Below are 21635 nucleotides of genomic sequence, written 5' to 3' on the forward strand. Positions count from 1 at the left end.
TTAAACAATGTGTAAAAACACTTACTACAGAGGAGTGATAGAAGGCCAGCAGCAGCTTCATGTGCAGATTGTTCTTCTTGAGGACACGTAAAAAGTGGAGCCGCTGCTGGGCCTTCTTAACCAGGGCCCTGATGTTAATGGTCCAGGAGAGATCCGCAGAGATGTGGGTGCCCAGAAATTTAAAGGTAGTGACAATTTCCACCCTTTCTCCATTTATAAGGAGAAAGGGTGGAAATTGTCACTACCTTAAAATATAAGCGCAGCGCTCTGCCGACCGCTTAGCTGTCAATCTTCCGTTCTTTGACACTCACATTAAGTTTCACATTAAATGATAAAATATTTGTCCAAAAACAAAAGGCTAAATACTGAATCTCATATGCGACTGCAAGACATTAATAGTCTAATCTGTTTGTAAGAAAACTTACATTAAGAGAAGTACTGGTAATAAAAACTTGAGGCAGACTGTGAGACTGTTTCATCTGTTTCAGACAACAGGGTCGGGGTACCCGCGGGTGAACCGCATATATTTGATGTAACGGGTGTAATAATAGGCTATTCACGTGTCATTTGCGTTGTAGATGCAGGTCGGGACTCAATAGACAAGAGTAAAATGCGGGTCTAACATCCAAGACCAAAATTCGACTAGTTTTTAAATGGCCCTGTGCTTATTTGTGTTCAAGCTCTGTCTAAAGACAAACGGGTTGGGTGTGGAATAAAATTGCTGCTGATGTCGGATAACTGGTCGGGTGTTCTGTCAATCACAGTGGTGAGGATTATCAAACAGGACTGTGCATGACGTTGCAACAGGGAACTGTAACGCTAAAACTACAATGAAATATCCGTACTACGTACGTAGCTATGTAACTTTTTTTAAGAAAATATAGTTTAGATCAAACATAGAAAAGCAATATGCTATAAATATAAGGAAAAGTAAATGACAGCATGACAATTATAAAAAAATACATGTTAGTTTACCGTAGCCTATATTCTACACTAAAAAAAATAATGTACATTTATAATCTTCATGGGCGCCCCCTGCTGCCACAGCCCACAGCTGGAAAAATCCTAGCAAACACTGTATATATATGTGTGTATATATATATATATATATATATGTATATATGTGTGTGTGTGTGTGTGTGTGTGTGTGTGTGTGTGTGTGTGTGTGTGTGTGTGTGTGTGTGTGTGTGTGTGTGTGTATATATATATATATATATATATATAAAAAACATACATACATACATACACCCGACCAATCAACCCCCCCCCAAAGCTGTAAACCTAGGGGAAACACTGTGACTGCAGCGCCCCGAGCTCTATGCTCTGATTTGAAAGACTACTGCTCGAGGAAATCCAAGTCTCCTGGTCTTCGCTAAAAAGGTTTACAACAGATGGTGCCGCGATACGGATAGAGCTTATCATTTCACCAAAAACATCTACAAACATCGCTCTACATTGATATTTTCAGCTCAACTTTGATTTGGTGAGTGTCACTCTATCAAAAGAACCTAAACAGACCAGTACATGTGGTTAAGTGTTAAAAAACAGCTGCAGGTTTCTGTTAACAAGTGTTGGTTTACCCTCTGTTTAGGCAGGGAAGATTAGCATAACGTGCTAATATTTTTGTTATCCCCTGTTTAGGCAGAGAAGAACTTTGGTTATCCTCTGTTCAGCCAGAGAAGTAGTTTAGTTATCCTCTGTTCAGCCAGAGAAGAAGTTTGGTTATCCTCTGTTCAGCCAGAGAAGTTGTTTGGTTATCCTCTGTTCAGCCAGAGAAGTTGTTTGGTTATCCTCTGGTCAGCCAGAGAAGTTGTTTGGTTATCCTCTGTTCAGCCAGAGAAGAAGTTTGGTTATCCTCTGTTCAGCCAGAGAAGAAGTTTGGTTATCCTCTGTTCAGCTAGAGAAGTTGTTTGGTTATCCTCTGTTCAGCCAGAGAAGTTGTTTGGTTATCCTCTGTTCAGCCAGAGTTGTTGTTTGGTTATCCTCTGTTCAGCCAGAGAAGAAGTTTGGTTACCTCTGTTCAGCCAGAGAAGAAGTTTGGTTATCCTCTGTTCAGCCAGAGAAGTTGTTTGGTTATCCTCTGTTCAGCCAGAGAAGAAGTTTGGTTATCCTCTGTTCAGCCAGAGGAGAAGTTTGGTTATCCTCTGTTCAGCCAGAGAAGAAGTTTGGTTATCCTCTGTTCAGCCAGAGAAGTTGTTTGGTTATCCTCTGTTCAGCCAGAGTTGTTGTTTGGTTATCCTCTGTTCAGCCAGAGAAGAAGTTTGGTTACCTCTGTTCAGCCAGAGAAGAAGTTTGGTTATCCTCTGTTCAGCCAGAGAAGTTGTTTGGTTATCCTCTGTTTAGGCAGGGAAGTTTAGTACCACATGATACATTTTGTGTTATCCTCTGTTTAGTCAAAGAAGTTTGGTTTAACCTGTTTATCAGGGATGTATAAGAACACATGCATATGAGAAAATAGGTAATCCTCTGCTTTGCCAAAGAAGAATTTGCGCTATCCTCTACGGTGTAAGGAAGGTTAACAACAGAAAAATGGTTAAAAGGCATCATAGACTGACTCCCACAGCTGAAGAAGGTGGTCTTGCGACACCTTTGTGGTCAGATAGTGAATTCAAATCACTGTTAGGAGTGCAAATGGACCTTATAGTCACTAAGAAAGTTAGACAAGAGCTAACTCAGAAGTATGAAATCCATCCAGACAAGACTTGGTCTGTAGATGAGTGTAAAAGAGTAATAGGAGCATGTATTCGCAAAAACAATGTGAAAGGCATTATCTGCTGCCACAGAGAATTTGGTTTAACGCTAGCTACACAACAGCTTCAGTGTAATTCAGAACTAAGGAACAAAACAAAGAACTCTGTGCTAGAGTATCCTATTTGACTAAGAAATTGAACCACAACAAAGCTACAGTAAAAACTGATATGGAAGAAGTTAGTCAGCCTGATATGAATTATCCTGACTTACAAACTTTCTTTGAAACAGATGTAGCCTGTCATCTCTACACCCCTAGTAGACATCTTCGTTCTTCTGACCAGGCTATGCTAGTGGTCCCTCGTGTACGGCTAAAGCGCAGAGGAGAGCGTGCCTTTTCTGTGGCTGGCCCGCGCTTATGGAACTCTCTGCCTTTAGAAATTAGGATGGCACCCACCGTCTCTAGTTTCAAGTCCCGGTTAAAGACCCATCTTTTCTCTCTAGCTTTTTTATGATTACCCAGGGGTTCATGTTTGTTCGTTTTATGGTCTATTCTTTTTTTTTCAATTGTGTATTTTATTATATTTTTCTGTCTGGGTTTTTTTTAACAGTCTATCTACTTTTATTTTTTATCCTTGCTGCTATTATTCTTATTACTGTGTCTATGTGTGTGTGTGTAATGTCAGATGCACTGTAAAGCACTTTGGTCAGCCATGTGGCTGTTAAGAAATGTGCTATATAAATAAAGCTGAAGTTGAAGTTGAAGATGTAGCCATCCAATCAGTAGATGATGTGCCTATAAACTCAGTGAAGGTATGTGGCACTAGAAGAAGAACTCAGGGAAATGAGGGAGATAAAAGTGTTCCTCTTAACTCTTCTGTTGTCCAAGTAAAAACGGTTACAGAAGCACTAGGACCTAAAGATATAGAGAGATTATCTCAATACTTACCCTCAGCGCGCACAAATTTTTGTGAATTTAGAAGAGCATTGATCGGCAAAATACGTCTCTATGACATGTCGTTAGCAGAAGTCACACAGCTAATGTCACAAATTCTAACTGAATCTGAATTCAACAGTTATGAGTCCGCTGTTACTTCTGAACTACAACATGCCAGTAAAGGCGATTTAAGAGAAGGTGTTTTAAAGATTCTAAAGAATATCATAGGACCCAAAATCGACTGGTCCAGAATCACTAAGTGTGTACAAAGGAAAGAAGAAACTGTGAGTGAATACACTGAAAGGTTTTGTCAGGCAGCTGTAACTTACAGTGGAACAGTTGATGATCCTGAAAATGTGCTAGAGGACAAGGGACCTCTAGTCTGCATCTGGTCAGACGGCCTTGTAGCCGAGTACAGAAAAGCCTTACCATTCCTAGATCTAACTTGGTCTAACAAAACACTCAGAAGTAACCTAGACAGTTTAGCTACATGGGAAAGAGATGATGATGTTAAGGCAAAAGTAAGAGTAGCAGCAGCTACATTTAGCACAAGAAATCAATAAAATAAATATCTTATGAGGGACATCAAATGTCACTACTCCGGGAAGCAAGGACATTATTTAAAAGAGTGTAGGAGAGGTAAAAAGATACTTGGAGAAATTAACAGTGTTTCTCAGCTCTTACAAAGCCTCATTACAATACTGTATCAGCCCCTCTCCTGTACACCTAATCTGTGGGGCAACTTGCTAAAAGTCTAAACATTAAGGCTGTGAGAGCTTATTGCCGTATTGAAATTTACAAGGATGAAAGACTCTTTTGTAAAGATTCATGCAACAAAAAAGTTGAAATTTTTCCTTTTATGTATAAGTGTGGCTGGGACTGCAATCGTGATTTAAACTGAAAATCACTTACCACCACCTCTTAAAAAGAATAGTTTACTCTCACAGCCCTAAATGGTCTTTAGCTACAGGTCAGTAAGTTATACTGTCTTATGACGTCTACTATGACTGATTTTTCTTAGAGGTTTATAGGGATTTTTTTTACAGTTTAAAAGGGGGATGAGGTTATTTACAATCTAAGATGTTGATAGTGCTCATGTTGACAGGGACAAACTAGGACACACAGACCAGTGAGGAGCCCAGGGAAGATCCGAATGCAATAGGCTTTGGGGGCCAACCCTGCGGTGAAGACTCCCTCATAGGCCTTACCCATTCCACTAGTCCTTCCTTACCTCACTGTTCTTTAGGTGTCACAGGAATTAAGAAATAGGGAAAGAAGGAACAATAATACCAGACTCGGACTGAACAGTTTTTTTACAACAAATACTGCTATTCCGTCTTTTGTTCTCTTTCTTTCTTTGAGCAGATACCCCTTGATGGCTGTCCCAAGACCCATAACACACCAACCTCCTTAACTGTGTATGAAGCCACAGCCTCTAAAGACAATGAGACCCACTGCCAAGCCAACAGTCACAAAGAAAAAATACACAACGCAGAGAAACAAATACGGGAACTTAAGTCATCTCTCAGCATGATCAAGCAAAATTACACCAGATGACTGAAGACAATTCTTTATGGTTTGGAAACCTGTTGGTAAATGTTTGGTTCAACAAACAACCCATGCCCATCACAAGGAGATGACAGTTCCAACCAAAAAAAGACTATAACCCGTAGGAACTTCAAGGACTCTAGCTGCATGTTTGTTTCTGTGTCAGCATGCAGTTTGTCACTACAGACAATCAACACAGAACCTGTGCCTGTTACAATCACAGGTTACAAGAATGAACTTTTAGTGTCTTAAATTGTATTTTGTGAGTTATTATCTAGGTTCCAATGTAATAGTATTTAAACTGAAACAGTGATGTACATTGTGTTTTACATCTTGAGGTAAAGATTATGACATTCTACAATCAAGTCAGGCAGCCCAGGTGGTTAAGACATTAACCTTTTGTCTTTATGCTCTTCCTGACCATTGGGTAGGGTACCAAGTTAAAGGTGATTGCTAAGCTCAAGGCACAACTGTGCCTTTATCTATATGCATTTGAAGGTATGGGCGATACAGTAAGGATGATTGGATTAGCACCTATGCATTTGAATGATACTGTTATGCTGATGAGATTAGGGCTGAAGCAATTCTGGTAACAGGCTGATTTTCCTTGACTGAATTTACATGCTTTGTTTAAAGTTGAGTGCTTTGTATTCCATTTAGGGGACAGCCCCCTAAAATGTGTATAAATGCAATGTAGGGCTACTGTAAGTCAGATTTGGTGACTGCAGCGCCCCGAGCTCTATGCTCTGATTTGAAGATCGCTTTCTGCAATAAAGACTACTGCTCGAGGAAATCCAAGTCTCCTAGTCTTCGCTAAAAAGGTTTACAACAAGTACATAGTACCCAATACTTTTTTAGTACCACCTCGGTTGGGGTTCCAAGCAAGCTGAGCTGATACTAAAACGTCATATGAGATGTGAGAACACTGTAGATCACTGATTGGTCTGAGAGAATCGTCACTACCAGCATCATTGCTATAATGCAAGATTAGCTTTACCATTGTGCGTGCGCTGTCGAGCAAGCCTGTTGTCATCTGGGCTTTGTTGTAAGTTCCCAAACCCCCTTTTAGTGGTAAAAACTATCCACATGTTGAGAATCAGGAACACCATACTAGTGTTTTCCAGGCTTGTGGTTTGCGGCTGTACATTCACGATGCACAGGTCCGCATGCACAGCATTTTTGCAACTTAAATGAGATTCAGCGGGGCACCTCGATTTACGCCACGGATGTTTGTACAGAAACGGTCATGTAAAACAGAGGTAGTAATAAACGCAATGTGCAAACATCCGTTTGTGGTGGTCAATTTTGATTTTGTGGCGGACTGAGAAATAAATGAATTTATAGGGATATATAAGCATTCCAACGACGCTCTCACATGTATGATGTCACAGCAGTAGGCAGCGCTACAGCGACACAGCAATAATTCCCCCCACTGTAAACTATATGGAAAAGCTAACCAAGCCAAAGTGAAGTGAGTTGACCCAACCTGACCCATGGGGTACTATGCAATGAAAAGGCGCCAAAAGTAGAGAGTACTACATCAGAGTCCAATACACGAGTCAGCAAAAAGGTCTAACTCAACCCCAATACCAGTCCCAAGCATCGGTTCGGAGCATCCCTAGTAATAATGCTAATCTTATGAGCACAGTCATCAGAACAGCTGAGGTAATATACAAATGGCTTGGCTTGTTGGTGTGCTTATAAATGGCCTTTCTACCCTATCAAATATTGAGTGATAGACACATGACACATGATGGCAGCAGTTTTCATGACCACAAGAGATTCTTAAAGAGAACCAAATATCAGCACACAAGAACCACTGCTCCCCATCATAAGAAAGAACCCAATATTTCTCTGAGGCTCCCGTGAGTGCCTCTTTCTGCTCAACTGAAGCACGCACTACACTACATTAAATTTAAGCCCTGCCAAGCCCAACTGAATCTGTTCAGAGCTTTTAGCTGGGCGTACACGGTGCAAATTCTGATGGTCGGAACGTCGTGAGCTCTCGCACACAACACGAGTGAGTTTATGCGAAAATAATTTGTACGCAGTCACACACGACAAGATTTTATTGTACGACTTGACGAATTCTGACGTAAGCATTTTCGCACCTGTGAGTGGCAGAATGTACAAAAAATAAAACAAGAAGAATATGGCAAAGATATAGGCTTAAGTGCAGAAAACAGCCTGGAATTTCTGTTCTTTTGTATTTCTGTTTATGCATTCCGAAATTGCAATATAGGTCTAGTGCTGTGGCGGTGAAGGAATTTCTCTGGCAGTGGTTTTACCGTCTTAATATATCATGATTGTTGTGCCAAGTAAATATCTATATTGCTATTATTAATGTTACATATATTGTTGCTTTTTTATAAATATGACCATTTTAAAAACAAATTCAGTGGGCCTATTTATTTATTTGTAAATGCAGAATGAGGAGCAATGAGGTAAACCGCAAGGTAAGCTAACGTAACACGTCTTTCCCTTTAAGATTAAATTATTAAGACAATACATCTACAGCCAAATATTAATTTGTAAAACGAAAATCATTTAATTTAATATAAAGCACATTGTCTAGGCTTGTTTGCATTGTCTAGTGCAAATGTACTGGACCCTCTGTCAATGCGGTGTCTTGAAGTAAAAGTAAGCACGCAGCATTTGTGCCCCTGTAACTGTACAAAATAAATGCAAAAGCATTGCATATTAATATATGGCATTTTCTCAGTAGGCCTATGTAAATTAATACATAGCAATACAAATATAGTATGAAAACAAATTAATCATTATTTACATAAAGTTTCAGAGATGGCCTACATTTTTAGTCATTTAAATATTCTCATCATTTCAAAACAAGCTAAGGCTACCATAAAAACATACATTGGGCTATATCATGTGTTCCTTTGTTCGGGTTTTTTATCCACATACATATACACACACACACACACACACACACACACACACACACACACACATATATATACACATATATATATATATACATACATATATATATATATACCATTTACATATATATATATATATATATATATATATATATATATATATATATATATATATATATATATATATATTTATTTTTTTACATATTTATTTTAAACGTTTAAGCTCACTTGATAAAGCAAAAGCTCCATAATAATGTGGAAAACGTCGTCTCCGCACATGATCATCATGTTAAATGTACTCTCTTGTTCGTTGACAATTTATTTTGCATTTATTATATGTGTAAAAAGTGTCAAACAATAAATGTATATCTTATCGCCTATTGAACATGGACATTCCGTTGCTTTTTATTCTCTGTCACGGCTGTAAGATACTGGAGACAATAATATTACAGCGACAGCCCTTTTAATATCCATTAATTTATGAAACTGTGCTACAGTGACTTTGGCACAGCTTGGATTACACAAAAATTGCGACATTCTTTGTCCATCCTGTACTGTTTAAACCAGTGGCCTCTACACGGAGTCTAATAATTTTTATATTTATTTTATTTTATTATTACATATTTTTGTTGGCTTATTTTATGTTTAGCTTGTAAATAATGATAAAACATTAAGTAAGCCTAAAGAAAAATCAACAAATAAAACAAAAAAGTTTTAATATCAAAAAGTAGCCCTCGTTTTATGCATTGTGGTAGCCCTTAAAGCCTATATTCAGAACAGCGGTATAGCCTAAAACAACTACACTCTCTCCTGTTTCCACACACATCCAAAGCTGTGACATGACATCACAAAAACACGTATGACAGGTTTTTCAGGCAAAGAAGCTGATCAAGAGGTCGTCACTGAAAGGACCTGTCATATTTGTCATGATGTCCGGTCACCGGAGTGTGTGTGTGCGCGCGAAACATAGCTAGCTATAGAGTTATCGTCCAGATTTGAGGTAGCAGTGCCACATTTGTCTTTCTTCTTTTGTGTTTTGTACATTCTGATTGGTCAACTTCAAGTGCTTTGCCAGATCGTCTCGTTCACCCGCACCAACACTACGAATTTATACAGACAGCTCCCGAACTTTTTGACATGTTTAAAAATTATCGGGAGGTCATAAGGTGCTTGTAACCTGCTTGGCTCGTAATTCCTCTCACATGGTGTGAGCCGCGACCATACGAGCATGAACGATTTGCTCCCGAGAAAAAAAAAAATCGCACTGTGTACGGCCGCCTTTAGTACCAAACGCAGCAGAGCTATGTGATGAGGTTTAACCGTATCATGAGGTAGAAATTTACTTTTGAGCCACAGAGAATAAAACACACAGCATTGCTTGGAAAATCTTGATCCCAAATATTACAGCAAGCGGACCTAAAGATATTTAGATCTTACCACTGCACGTCTTGTTGTCAACGTTGAGCGAGTAATGTGCTGGGCAGCCGCACACAAAGCTGCTGATGGGAACAGCGAGACACAGATGAGAACAGTGACCGTTAGTAGACGCACACGCGTTCCAGCCGCCCTGACGGGATGAATGAAACACCAGGATGTCCATGACGTAATCCAGGTGACCCTGTATGATGGTGCGGTTCTGACCACTGGTTTTGTTGGCCCGTTCAATGCTGCGCTGGCTCCAGTCGGTCCAGTAGATGTAGTCCTGGTACTGTGTGAGACCAAAAGGATGTGGCAGGTCATCTGCGATCACCTCTCGCTCCAGACCTGCAGGAAACACAAACAACACACATTCAACTCTTAAAACTGATGAGTGACTGCATTTCAAAATCTTGCATTTTTTTACATTTATTCCATCAGATTAACATCTAAAAAGTAACATGTTACATACTATTCATAAAAATATTTAACATTAAGTAAAATCTGCATCACTGTTTTTTTTTAACATTATCCTACAGCGACAGTACAACACATCAACAGAAAACCCATTTCGCACTCTGTAGTCAATTTCTGAACATTACTTAAAGATTTAATTAATTTACCTTTGAGATATACTAGACTTAAAGAACTGCTCATTTTAAAACTGTATGAATAAATGAACTGAAGTGAACTGATGACATCAGTGATATTTACCAAGCATGTTGGAGGACTCAATCAGTGTTGTGTCAAGATCTGTCCAGTAGAGGCGTCGTTCTGCATAGTCAATGGTCAGACCATTAGCACGACCCACATTCGGCACCAGAGTGACACGACCAGAACCGTCCATGGCAGCGCGGTCGATCTTCGGACGGCCACCCCATTCAGTCCAGTACATAAAGCTGAGAAACGAAAAGCATGTCTTCATTAGGGCTGTAACGATTAATCGTGCAAATGCGCATTTTCTCAATGAATGAATTTCAACTATATTACGATGAAATCCCAGCACATCCCAAAGCCAGGGGGCGCTGTCGTGCAGAAACAAAATGCTATTACAAATGCAATTCCAGGAAATGTCTATACGGATATTTATATCGCTGTTCTTCAAATTGTTTCAGGTATTTTCATGATAATAAAGATTATTTTGAATGTTTTTGTTTAACGAGTGTTGCTTTTTTAAATGCACTTTATTTTAGCGACTCAGACTCATAATGATTTTAGATTGATAAGGACTTCGTACTGACCAAAACACTGTAGTACACACACAAGCTGTGCATGAAACACAGAATCGATTCAAAATTTGTGCCACAGAAGAAGTAGCATACCAAACACTATTCCAGGAAATGTCTAAAGGAATATTTATATCGCTCTTCTTCAGATTGTTTCAGATATTTTCATTATAATAAAAATATTTTGAAATATAGCTGCAAGCAGCAATGCCGGGGTCAAGCCAAAAAGGGCACAGAAGAAAGTAAAGTTGAATTCGGATGAGCAGTTTAAAGAACCTAGGAAAATCTCTTGATTTCAGACAAAATAATATAACAGTTACAGCAAAAAAGCTGTGTTTTCATTCAGTGTAATCTCTCCCTCTCTTCTCGAGGAGCATTGACAACTAGAACACTGAAGAAAATGTGAGTGGTGCTTGCAGTGGCAATTCTCAAAATGTTACAGTGGTGTTAATGAGTCAAAAGAGACCACCCCCATGTCTCTACCATGTTCTGATGCAGAGATATAGCTCTTGTTAAAAGGGTTGATAAGGTATCCTAATTGGTTGCTAAGGAGTTAATTGGCATGCACCAATGATCTCCAAGCCATGAAAGGAATAATACATGATGACCCAATATTTTAGATGTACTGTTGGAGTAGTTTTAGGCAAAAATAACATATTTCTATCTCAAAACCACTAGTTGGCGCAATGACAAAGTTGTGCATGCAACCTCAGGTCATAACTGTGTTACATCTAACTAGTTTTATGACTATACACTTTAGTTTAGTGAAGAAACAGTTGTATGACAATAGGGTGGATTGACTTCAAAGGTTTTGTTCAATTATAAGGCCAACTAGTGGTGCAAGCATACAATTTTTTTTGTGTAGCCTCAGACTGTGGTCTTACATCAGTGTATCAAATATGGCGAAAAAAAGTCTTTGCTTTACGAAGTTATAACAATGTATGTGTAAAAAACACAAAATGTAAAGGTAATTTTTCATTTTTTGCAATTTTCGGCCATTTCTGATGAAAATTTTAATATAACTCCAATATAACTTTTTGTTCAGAAGGTAAGGTTAGTTTCTTCCTATGGTGTTTTCGAGTCGATTAGAATAACGCTCGCGTAGCTAGTTGCGCGTGTTTGTTAAGTACTTTTTTTGCTGCGCAGGGTTAATTATAAGGTGAATTCTGGCATTTTTGGTATTGTTGGACTTGGCAACTATTCAGGACTCCAAAAAATCAAGTCCCGTGAAAATACGTTGATCACAGCCAAAGTTATAAGCATGTACAACATTCGTCTGACCACTAGGTGGCGCTGTGACGAACCTCTGCATGCCCCCTCAGATCCAGACTGGCTTCACAACTACCAAGTGTCGCGTCAATAAACATAAGATTGCCAAAGATACACACTAAAATCTGTTTTTTTGCGCTCTACGTAAAATTTGTTGATGCACCATACGACAACAGATTGGTTTATCGAAATTCTTTTGATAACTTTTTGCCAGGAGTGTCTCTAGATGCTACACACCGATTTTCGTGACAATCGGGCAAAAGCTCTAGGACGAGTTCGCAAAAGTAGGTTTTACGAATAATTCAAAATGGCGGAAAATATTTCATGACGGAAAATGACGTCATATGGTCCAATCGAATCGTCTTGAGCTAAGGAATCAGAGGAAGCAAGAATTTCGTTTCTAGGACATATGGGTCAGAAGTTATAAGCAAAAACGTAAGTGCAACTTTGGACTGTTGGTGGCGCTAGCGGGTTTGATATAGAGACTTCAATTTTACTGTGGAAACTTTTTGGACTGTCCTCTATCAGTGCGCCAAATTTCATAACTTTCCTATGTACGCTGCTATGGGCTGCCATAGACGCAATGGCGGAAGAAGAAGAAGAAGAAGTAAGAAATATAGCTGCAAGCAGCAATACCGGGGTCAAGCCAAACATGGCAAAAAATGAATCATACGTGAAGACTGCCATGAACTGATGACACCCACCAAATTTGGTGTAAATAAAATAAAGCAATACAGAGATATAGCCTCAAATGTCTTGACCACTAGGGGGCACTGACTAAAACAATAGATGGTGACTCGGAACATTACTGTAATAACACCCACCAAATTTGGTGTAAATACGATGAAGAGATGCAGAGATATAGCTTCAAAACTTTTTGACCACTAGGGGGCACCAAAAAGTTTACAAGTGCTTTCAGAACATGTTGCTGATGAACCATACCAAGTTTCATAACAATACGCAGTTGCGTTTATGAAATACTTGACTTAAAGAAAAAAACACCATTTGGTATCGTTTGACTCGACATGCTTCAGGAAATCTAACAAAACCACTCTCATAATTTTACACACATGCTTGCAGTAGTTATAAGCCAAAATACTCGATTTTCATATCTCGTGACCACTAGGGGGCGCTGTTACCAAACGGTGCATGCACCCTTACGTCATCACTGTTATGACATATACCAAGTCTCATATCAATACGCAAAAGTTTTGCGAAGATACAGGCTCAAACACATTTTGGCTTGCTCTCCTTCGCATTCTTTGATGCGTTATATGACAACGGATAGGTCTACCGAAAAGCTTTTGATAACTTTTTGTCTGGAGTGTCTCTAGATGATGCCTACCAAAAATCAAGCCAATCAAAAGAGCGCTCTAGGAGGAGTTCGAAAAAGTAGGTGTTCAATTTAATTCAAAATGGCCGACAGGAAGTAGGTTTGACTCAGACATATTTGGTACAGTCAGACTCAGCACGAGCCAAGGAATCAATAGAGTGAAGTCTCATGTCAGTGTGGCAATTTAATCAAATGATATAAAGATTTTAAACAATTTATTTACATATCCTGACCACTAGGTGGCGCCGTCCTAAAGATTTATAGGTGTGCTCAGAACATGTCACTGATGAACCATGCAAAATTTCGTAGCGATACGCCATTCTCTTTTTGAAATACTGAACTTAATGAGAAAATTCAAAATGGCCGACACCCAAAATGGCCGTGCAAAAACCGTTTGTTATCGTTTGACTCGGCATGCCTTAAGGAATCCAACAAGACCATCTTCATGATTTTAGACTCAAGTTTGAAGTAGTTATAAGCAAAAATAGGCATTTTTCGAATCTCGTGACCACTAGGTGGCGCTGTGACGAAACGTCGCAGGCACCCTCAGGTCATGACTGTAATGACATATACCAAGTTTCGTGTCGATACACAAAAGTTTTGCGAAGATACGGCCTCACGTCCGTTTTGGCGTGCTCGCCGCCTTATATGGTGTCACTGTATACGAGAACGCATTGGTCTATCAAAAAGCTTTTGATAACTTTTTGTCTGGGGTGTCTCTAGATACTCCATACCAAAGGACATGCAAATTGGACAAACGCTCTAGGAGGAGTTCGAAAAAGTAGGTTTTACGGAAAATTCTAAATGGCGGAAAGATGTGCATGACACAAATGACATCAATGTGTGCAGTTGAATCATCATGAGCAAAGGATTCAGAGGGAGCAAGAATTTAGTTTCTAGGACTCACGGGTCAGAAGTTATGAGCATGAACATAAGTGGATTTTTGGACTGTTGGTGGTGCTAGAGGGTTTGAGTTAGACACACCTATGTTGCTATAGTAACTTCTTAGACTGTCCTCTACATGTGTGCCAAATTACATAACTTTCCTACGTACGGTTCTATAGGCTGCCATTGACTTCAATGGCGGAAGAACTAGGATGAATAGGGTTTATAGACAATTGGAAGCATTTCCGGGGAAGACCTGACCTGCTAAAGAGAGATGGCCTCCATCCGTCTCCGGAAGGAAGTGCTATACTCTCTAGAAATCTGACCAATAGTCTTACTTTTGATATTGTCTGACTATCCAGGGCCCAGGTCAGGAAACAGACAGATCGGCTTACCCATCAGTCTGTTAGCTGCCTTGACATGTCAAGATCACATATATCCCAGCACATAGAGCCTTTTTTAACAGAGTACCAACACATCTCGACTGTGTCTGTTCCTCGAACAAATAAATACAGAGCACCGTTTACCTCGTCTCGTACAAATCTTATTAACATAAAACTAGAACATAATACATTAACAGATGAAACTCAAATGTTAAAATTCGGCCTTCTTAACATTAGATCACTTACCAACAAAGAACCAATTATCAATGAAATAATTACTGACCAAAACTTAGATGCACTCTGTTTAACAGAAACCTGGCTTAAAGCAGACGATTACACCAGTTTAAACGAATCCACCCCACAAGACTATTATTATAAACATGTTCCTCGTCTAACAGGGAGAGGGGGTGGTGTAGCTACAATATACAATAAAATATTCAAAGTAAACCATAAATCCAACCTAAAATTTAATTCGTTTGAAATAATACTGTTAAATATGGAAATAACTGATCGCAACAACAAACGACTTTCGTTCATTTTAGCTACCATATATAGGCCTCCAGGCCACCACACAGATTTTCTTAAAGAAATAGCAGACTTCCTATCTGAGCTTACAGTCACTGTAGATAAAGCTCTTATTGTTGGTGATTTTAATATCCATGTGGATAATCCAAAAGATGCATTAGGACGTGCGTTTATGGATGTTCTAAATTCTCTCGGCATTAAACAAAACGTGTCAGGGCCCACGCATACTCGTAATCACACACTAGACTTAATTCTGTCACTCGGACTCAATATTAATGACATCGAAATATCACCCCAGAGCGATGCCGTTTCAGACCATTGCCTTGTGTCATGCACAATACTTCTAGATAGGACCGCTCAGCCTACAACATGCTACAGATTAGCCAGATATTATAATAGAAAACCTGAACAACGTCTGCTCTAGCACGTTGTATGCCGTTGCTCCCATTCTAAAAAAGATAATCAAAGAAAAACCGCCAGCTCCATGGTATGATCATCATACTGCAGCCCTTAAAAAAGTAGCTAGAAAAATGGAAAGAAACTACCGAAGCACAAAGTTAGAGGTATGGCGTTCAGCATGGAAAGAGAGTGTTCAACACTACAGACAGGCTATTAAAACTGCCAGATCTACCTATCTCAGTACGCTTATTAAAGAAAATCATAACAACCCTCGTTTTCTATTTAGCACAGTTGCGAAACTGACTAGAAACAAAGAACAAACAGAAACCAATAGTAAACTCGAACACAATAGTGATGACTTCATGAACTTCTTTACTAACAAAATTATGTTTATTAGGGAAAACATAGAAACTACGCAAGCAGCCATCACTCTACCCTACATAGTACATTTTCCACTAGATTACCAAACGAACATCTTGAGTCATTTAATCCTACTACAATAGAAGAGCTCTCTAAACTAGTAACGTCATCCAAATCATCGTCCTGTATACTAGACCCCGTTCCCACAAAATTACTAAAAGAGGTATTTCATGTAGTGTCAGACACGGTACTTAATATCTTTAACTCATCTCTAGAATTAGGATACGTTCCAACAGCTTTCAAACTAGCAGTTATTAGACCGCTCATTAAAAAGCAAAACCTTGACCAGGGAGATCTTAATAACTTTAGACCAATCTCAAATCTACCTTTTCTTTCTAAAATATTAGAAAAAGTAGTGGCAAGCCAGCTACGCACATTCGTAGAAAATAATAATACATATGAAAAGTTCCAATCAGGATTCAGGCCCCACCATAGCACAGAGACAGCGCTGCTTAGAGTTACAAATGACCTCCTATTAACATCCGATCGTGGTGAAATCTCAATCCTTATATTACTAGACCTTAGTGCAGCCTTTGACACAATAGATCACACAATCTTACTCAATAGACTAGAAAACTATGTTGGCATCAGTGGTCAGGCGTTAGCCTGGTTCAGATCGTATCTAACCAATCGATATCACTTTGTTTATGTAAATGAGGAAGAGTCATATCACTCCCCCGTTAAATACGGCATACCTCAGGGATCAGTTCTAGGCCCTATCCTATTCTCGTTATATATGTTACCTCTAGGAGACATTATCAGGAAACATAACATAAGTTTTCACTGCTATGCGGATGATACCCAGCTTTACATCTCGTCGCATCCTAGCGAAACCCACCAGTTTTCTAAGCTAACAGACTGCATTAGTGATATTAGGGACTGGATGGCACAAAACTTTCTTATGCTAAACTCCAATAAAACAGAGATACTTATTATTGAACCGAATCGCTACAAACATAATATGTCAGATTACAAGTTGCCCATAGATGGCTGCACGGTGGTGCCATCTTCCACGGTTAAGAATTTAGGCGTAATGTTCGACAGCAATCTATCTTTTGATAGTCATATCGCCAACGTCTGCCGCACAGCATTCTTCCATCTTAGAAATATCTCAAAAATACGCCATATGCTGTCTGCATCAGACGCAGAAAAGCTTATACATGCTTTTATGACCTCTAGAATAGACTATTGTAACTCGTTACTCGGGGGATGCCATGCAAATCAGGTAAACAAGCTACAGCTGGTTCAAAACGCCGCCGCAAGAGTGCTTACTCGATCTAAAAAGTATGACCACATCAGTCCAATTCTGGCATCTTTACACTGGCTACCAGTTAAATATCGTATACAATTTAAAGTATTACTAATCACCTACAAAGCCTTAAATGGCCTAGCGCCTTCGTATATTAAAGAACTACTATCAGAATACAATCCATCACGTAAACTGCGCTCACAAAATTCTGGTCACTTAATTATCCCTAGAATATCAAAAGTGTCTAAAGGTGGTAGATCCTTTTCCTACTTAGCCCCTAAGCTCTGGAATGATTTACCAAATAATGTTCGAGTATCAGACACAGTCGATCAATTTAAATCTAAACTTAAGACATTCTTCTTTAACAAAGCATTCACATAAAATGTCCAGTAAATGTACATTTCCCGCAGTAGTTAGTTTGTCTAGAACAAAGCACTCACATACCTCATATGGGTAATATACTATTGCCGCAATAGTTAGCCTGTCTGGAACCGAGCCGACTTGAACCACTATAATGTTTGACACTTGCATTGCATGTGAACGGCCCCTACGCTAATAGAATTCTGTTTTTCTCTCCCTGTCTCGTCCTCAACCACGAGGACCATGAGACAAACAGACCCAGGTCCGGTTGCTGTGAAGATCATTGCATCACTGATCCACTGGCTGTCCTTCAACGTGATGACCAGCCGATGCCCGACCAACGACCACCGGCTAAACCAGTTTAATTCGCCTACCTATCCCTACCGTTTCTATATATATATATATATATAAATATATATTAATTCCTCCCAAGGGTTTTTGTCCTTCTAGGACTTTTTCCCATTGGGTTTTTTTTCCTAGAGGGTTTTTAATCCCAGGGAGAGTCAGCCAACTTTGGCTTAACTTAGCACTTTACAGTATACGTTACATTATTAATATGCTCGCTTGTACGGTTTAACCGCTTTCTTTACTTCTAATATTATCTATTGATTTTCTGTGTTCTTTTCTACATCTTCTCATGTAAAGCTGCTTTGCAACAATTAACACTTGTGAAAAGCGCTATATAAATAAAATTGAATTGAATTGAATTGAATGAATAATAATAAGAAAACTAACAGATACAATAGGTGTCTACGCCACTTCGTGGCTTGACCCCTAATAATAATAAGAATACTAACAATAACAATAGGGTTCTACGCCCCTTCAGGGCTTGACCCCTAATTATTGTGTTTGGCGAGTGTTGCTTTTTTAAATGCACGTTATAAACGACTCAAACTCATAGTGATTTTAGATTGATAAGGACTTCATACTGATCACAGAACCGTGGTACATGCACAAGCTGTGCATGAAACACAGAATCGGAGCCTTGCGATTCACTATCAATTTCAAGCAGGTCTTTTTAATGGTGAACGCGATGTATCGGCACAGCCCTACATTACATGTGGACAGACAGATGAAATATTACTAGCTGCTTCAATATTACTAGCTGCTGCACAGTCATGTGAACACAGTATGGATTTTAATCCACTGTGTAGATTTTTAGTGGCATTTAGCAGTGAGAATGTGAAATGTAACCAATGGCTCAGTCCACAGCTCATGAAATGAAAACTTTATTCTGACATGGACGCATGGACTGTTACCAGAGTGCGCATTTTATACACTGTGTCTATTAGTCACTATACTATGAGATAAGTTTAAATTGATGGTTTTATCAAAACACCAACTGCATTGACTCATTTTACTCATTTTAAATCTTTTAATTCACGTGAGGAAGCTGCAGTTTTTATGCACACTTTTATGTCATTGCACTATTACAGGTAACGATTTTTCGATTGATTGATCGTCAATTTAAATGATCATCGAATATGGGAAATTGCATAAATTGACATCAAAAGTGGAAAATCTAAAGTGATTAATTGCACAGGCCTACTATCACTAATAGAGGGTTACGCCCAATGAGTGGCAAAAAGTCTAAGCGACAGCGTTAACATAGCATGAAAAACGCATCTAAAATGGGAAAAGTACTTGTGTGATCGACTGTGCTAACAGATTCAACAAAAATTTGGAGCGGCCTTTTTCCAAACTGCAAAAAACAAAACACTCAAAGGAGAAGTAAATCAGCAGCAGTAGCCATGTGTAAGGTTTGTATAATTTTGGGATAAAAAAATCCTATAAAAATCAGGCATGAAAACGGGTCAGGGGTGAAAAAGGTGAGAAGGGTGCTTGAGGGGCGATGTGGCCACTGTAAACATTTGACTAGTAATCGAAATCATGTTTAATTAAATGGGTTGATAAATGTGCAAAGCTGTAACAAGTGGCATCTCCTTACTATTTTACATCTGCAATAATTTTATTTTGCCATAATATGTCAATCAGTGGCAAGGCCATCAATTTTAAGTTGGCCTTGGAATAGGGTGGACCTGAAGGCCTACATCTAATTTAAAATGACTTAATTTTACAATATAGTACTGGTTAAATGAATTACATTATGGTTTTTGAGTCATGGGTTGAATAATTTTAAGATTAAAGACAAAAAAGTGATGTGGGAAAATAAAATAAGAACAAATCAAGACATTACAAGCATATAAAATCAAAAAGAACAAAGTAGCAGTATTGATTAGGTAGAAAAACAGTATCAAGTTAATATAACACTGTTTTTATTATATAAATTAATATAATTGATCTTTTTAAAGCTATAAAAGTGATTTTCCTTTTGTCTTCTGTAGTTTGATTAATATAATGACTCAAACATAAGCATTTCTTATAAGACGAACTGGAGAAGCGATCTATACACTGACACATGATCAACTTCTCACTTATAATAAACGATGAGAATACTTGCAGAGACTGTGGTATTACAATATAGTTTGTATATCTCCTGTTAAGCCCAAAGAAATTATGTGTTTGCGTGATTTTTGAAACGCGTTTTAGTGCGTGGGCTTTGGAGTTTGTGCGCCTATGCTCACCGAAAACAAATCACTTTAGCATCTTTGCCGCTCAAATAGTTTAAAATCGCTTAAATGTTATTGTAAATGGTAAACTTTCTCATTAACGGTATTAGTAACAGTATGTTCTAATTACAGCATTTCATGCAATATTTTGCAGTTCAAGTACTTACAACCGTAGACTAGTAGACCAATGTGACTTACAAGCGAGGAGCATGTCCATCATTCGTTCCAATCCATTCCAACAAAAAATCTTTAAGGTCACTTTGCAATGTCAGTCTGTGTATATATGCTGTTTTAATTGATTGACACATTAGAATTCTACAGTTATAGTTTTACAGCGTTTTCTGTTGACTTTACGTCCCGAAGGCAGTCACTCTACGCTTCTTCAACAAGTGTGTATGACGAAGAACACAGAAAGACGGATGACATCACAGTAGCGCGAGAGCCATTCGAAAGCAGACCTCCTTATGACTTCTCGATTCACTCTCGTGATACTTTGATGTCACCTGCCTGCCTGTCGGTTTTTGCAGCGCAGCACGAACTCAAACAAACCTAATGTCTGGGATACATGTTGGATGACGGCAAAGGGCACGTCTACAAACAACGCACGCATTCCTCCCCCCCCCCAAAAAAAATGTATCTCATCGAATCTACACGATTCACGTGGGTCACCTTTTTTGGCTTCAAAACGGCGAATTTCGCCGAAAGGTAAGGGATTTTCATGCCTGAAAAATACACCAATGAATTGGATTCTATGTAATTGCAAAAATTTGTCAGTGAGCCTTCATTAGAAAAGATCCATTATGATGAGTATGGTGTTCTACAAAGGTGGGATGGTTTAATAGTGTTGGGCAAGACAAACATATATGTCAGGAAAAGCAATGTCTGGCCATATGCCAGTGTCCACAGACTACTGGTTGTTTGGCAAGTTGTTAGGGTCACAGTTAAGGCCAACTAAATTCAATTTAAGCTGATAATAGTCAATTTTACTGGCATTTTTGCAGCAGCTGCTATGAAAATCAACCATTTTGTTGAATGTTTTGACACTCAACAGGGCTCCGACGTGGTGGTCATGTGAAAAAGTGACATCGTTGCATACCCTCTATATATTTAACACACTAGTCAAACACAACACAGCTATCACACACATAATCGACTGTCACCCCCTACAGGGCACAAACACACTCACCCTTCAGCAGGGTCCAGCGCCAGGGCTCGTGGACTGTCTAGATCTTTCCACACCAGGACTTGTCTGTGCTGGCCGTCCAGCTTGGCCACCTCTATACGGTTGGTTCCTGTATCAGCCCAGTACAGGTTCTTCCCCAGCCAGTCTACAGCCATTCCCTCAGGATAATCCAGCCCAAACTCCACCACGTGCTCGAGAGCGCTGCCGTTCATAAATGCTCGACTGATCGTCTATGAAAACAGAAGCAAATTAGCGATTCTGATCAGTTCCTTTGGCTCAGTTTATTACTGCAGATTATATGAGAAATGTCTTACTCACAATAGGCGGCAATAGGATCAAAGAAA

General features: G+C 39.0%; 1 protein-coding gene across 2 annotated transcripts in view; it reads right to left on the reverse strand.

The window, feature by feature from the left end:
• The window catches only part of lrp6 (low density lipoprotein receptor-related protein 6), a 174223-nt gene that overhangs the window by 83153 nt on the left and 69435 nt on the right, over window positions 1-21635 (reverse strand). For both annotated transcript variants that reach the window (XM_073870813.1, XM_073870845.1), the window contains exons 10-12: window positions 21295-21521; window positions 10204-10388; window positions 9511-9837 (exon numbers count right to left, since the gene is read on the reverse strand). In XM_073870813.1, coding sequence (XP_073726914.1) covers window positions 9511-9837; window positions 10204-10388; window positions 21295-21521 — 739 coding nt within the window. The remainder of the gene's footprint in view (window positions 1-9510; window positions 9838-10203; window positions 10389-21294; window positions 21522-21635) is intronic.

Source organism: Misgurnus anguillicaudatus, chromosome 1 (assembly GCF_027580225.2).
Source record: "Misgurnus anguillicaudatus chromosome 1, ASM2758022v2, whole genome shotgun sequence".
In the NCBI taxonomy this organism is placed as follows: Eukaryota; Metazoa; Chordata; class Actinopteri; order Cypriniformes; family Cobitidae; genus Misgurnus; species Misgurnus anguillicaudatus.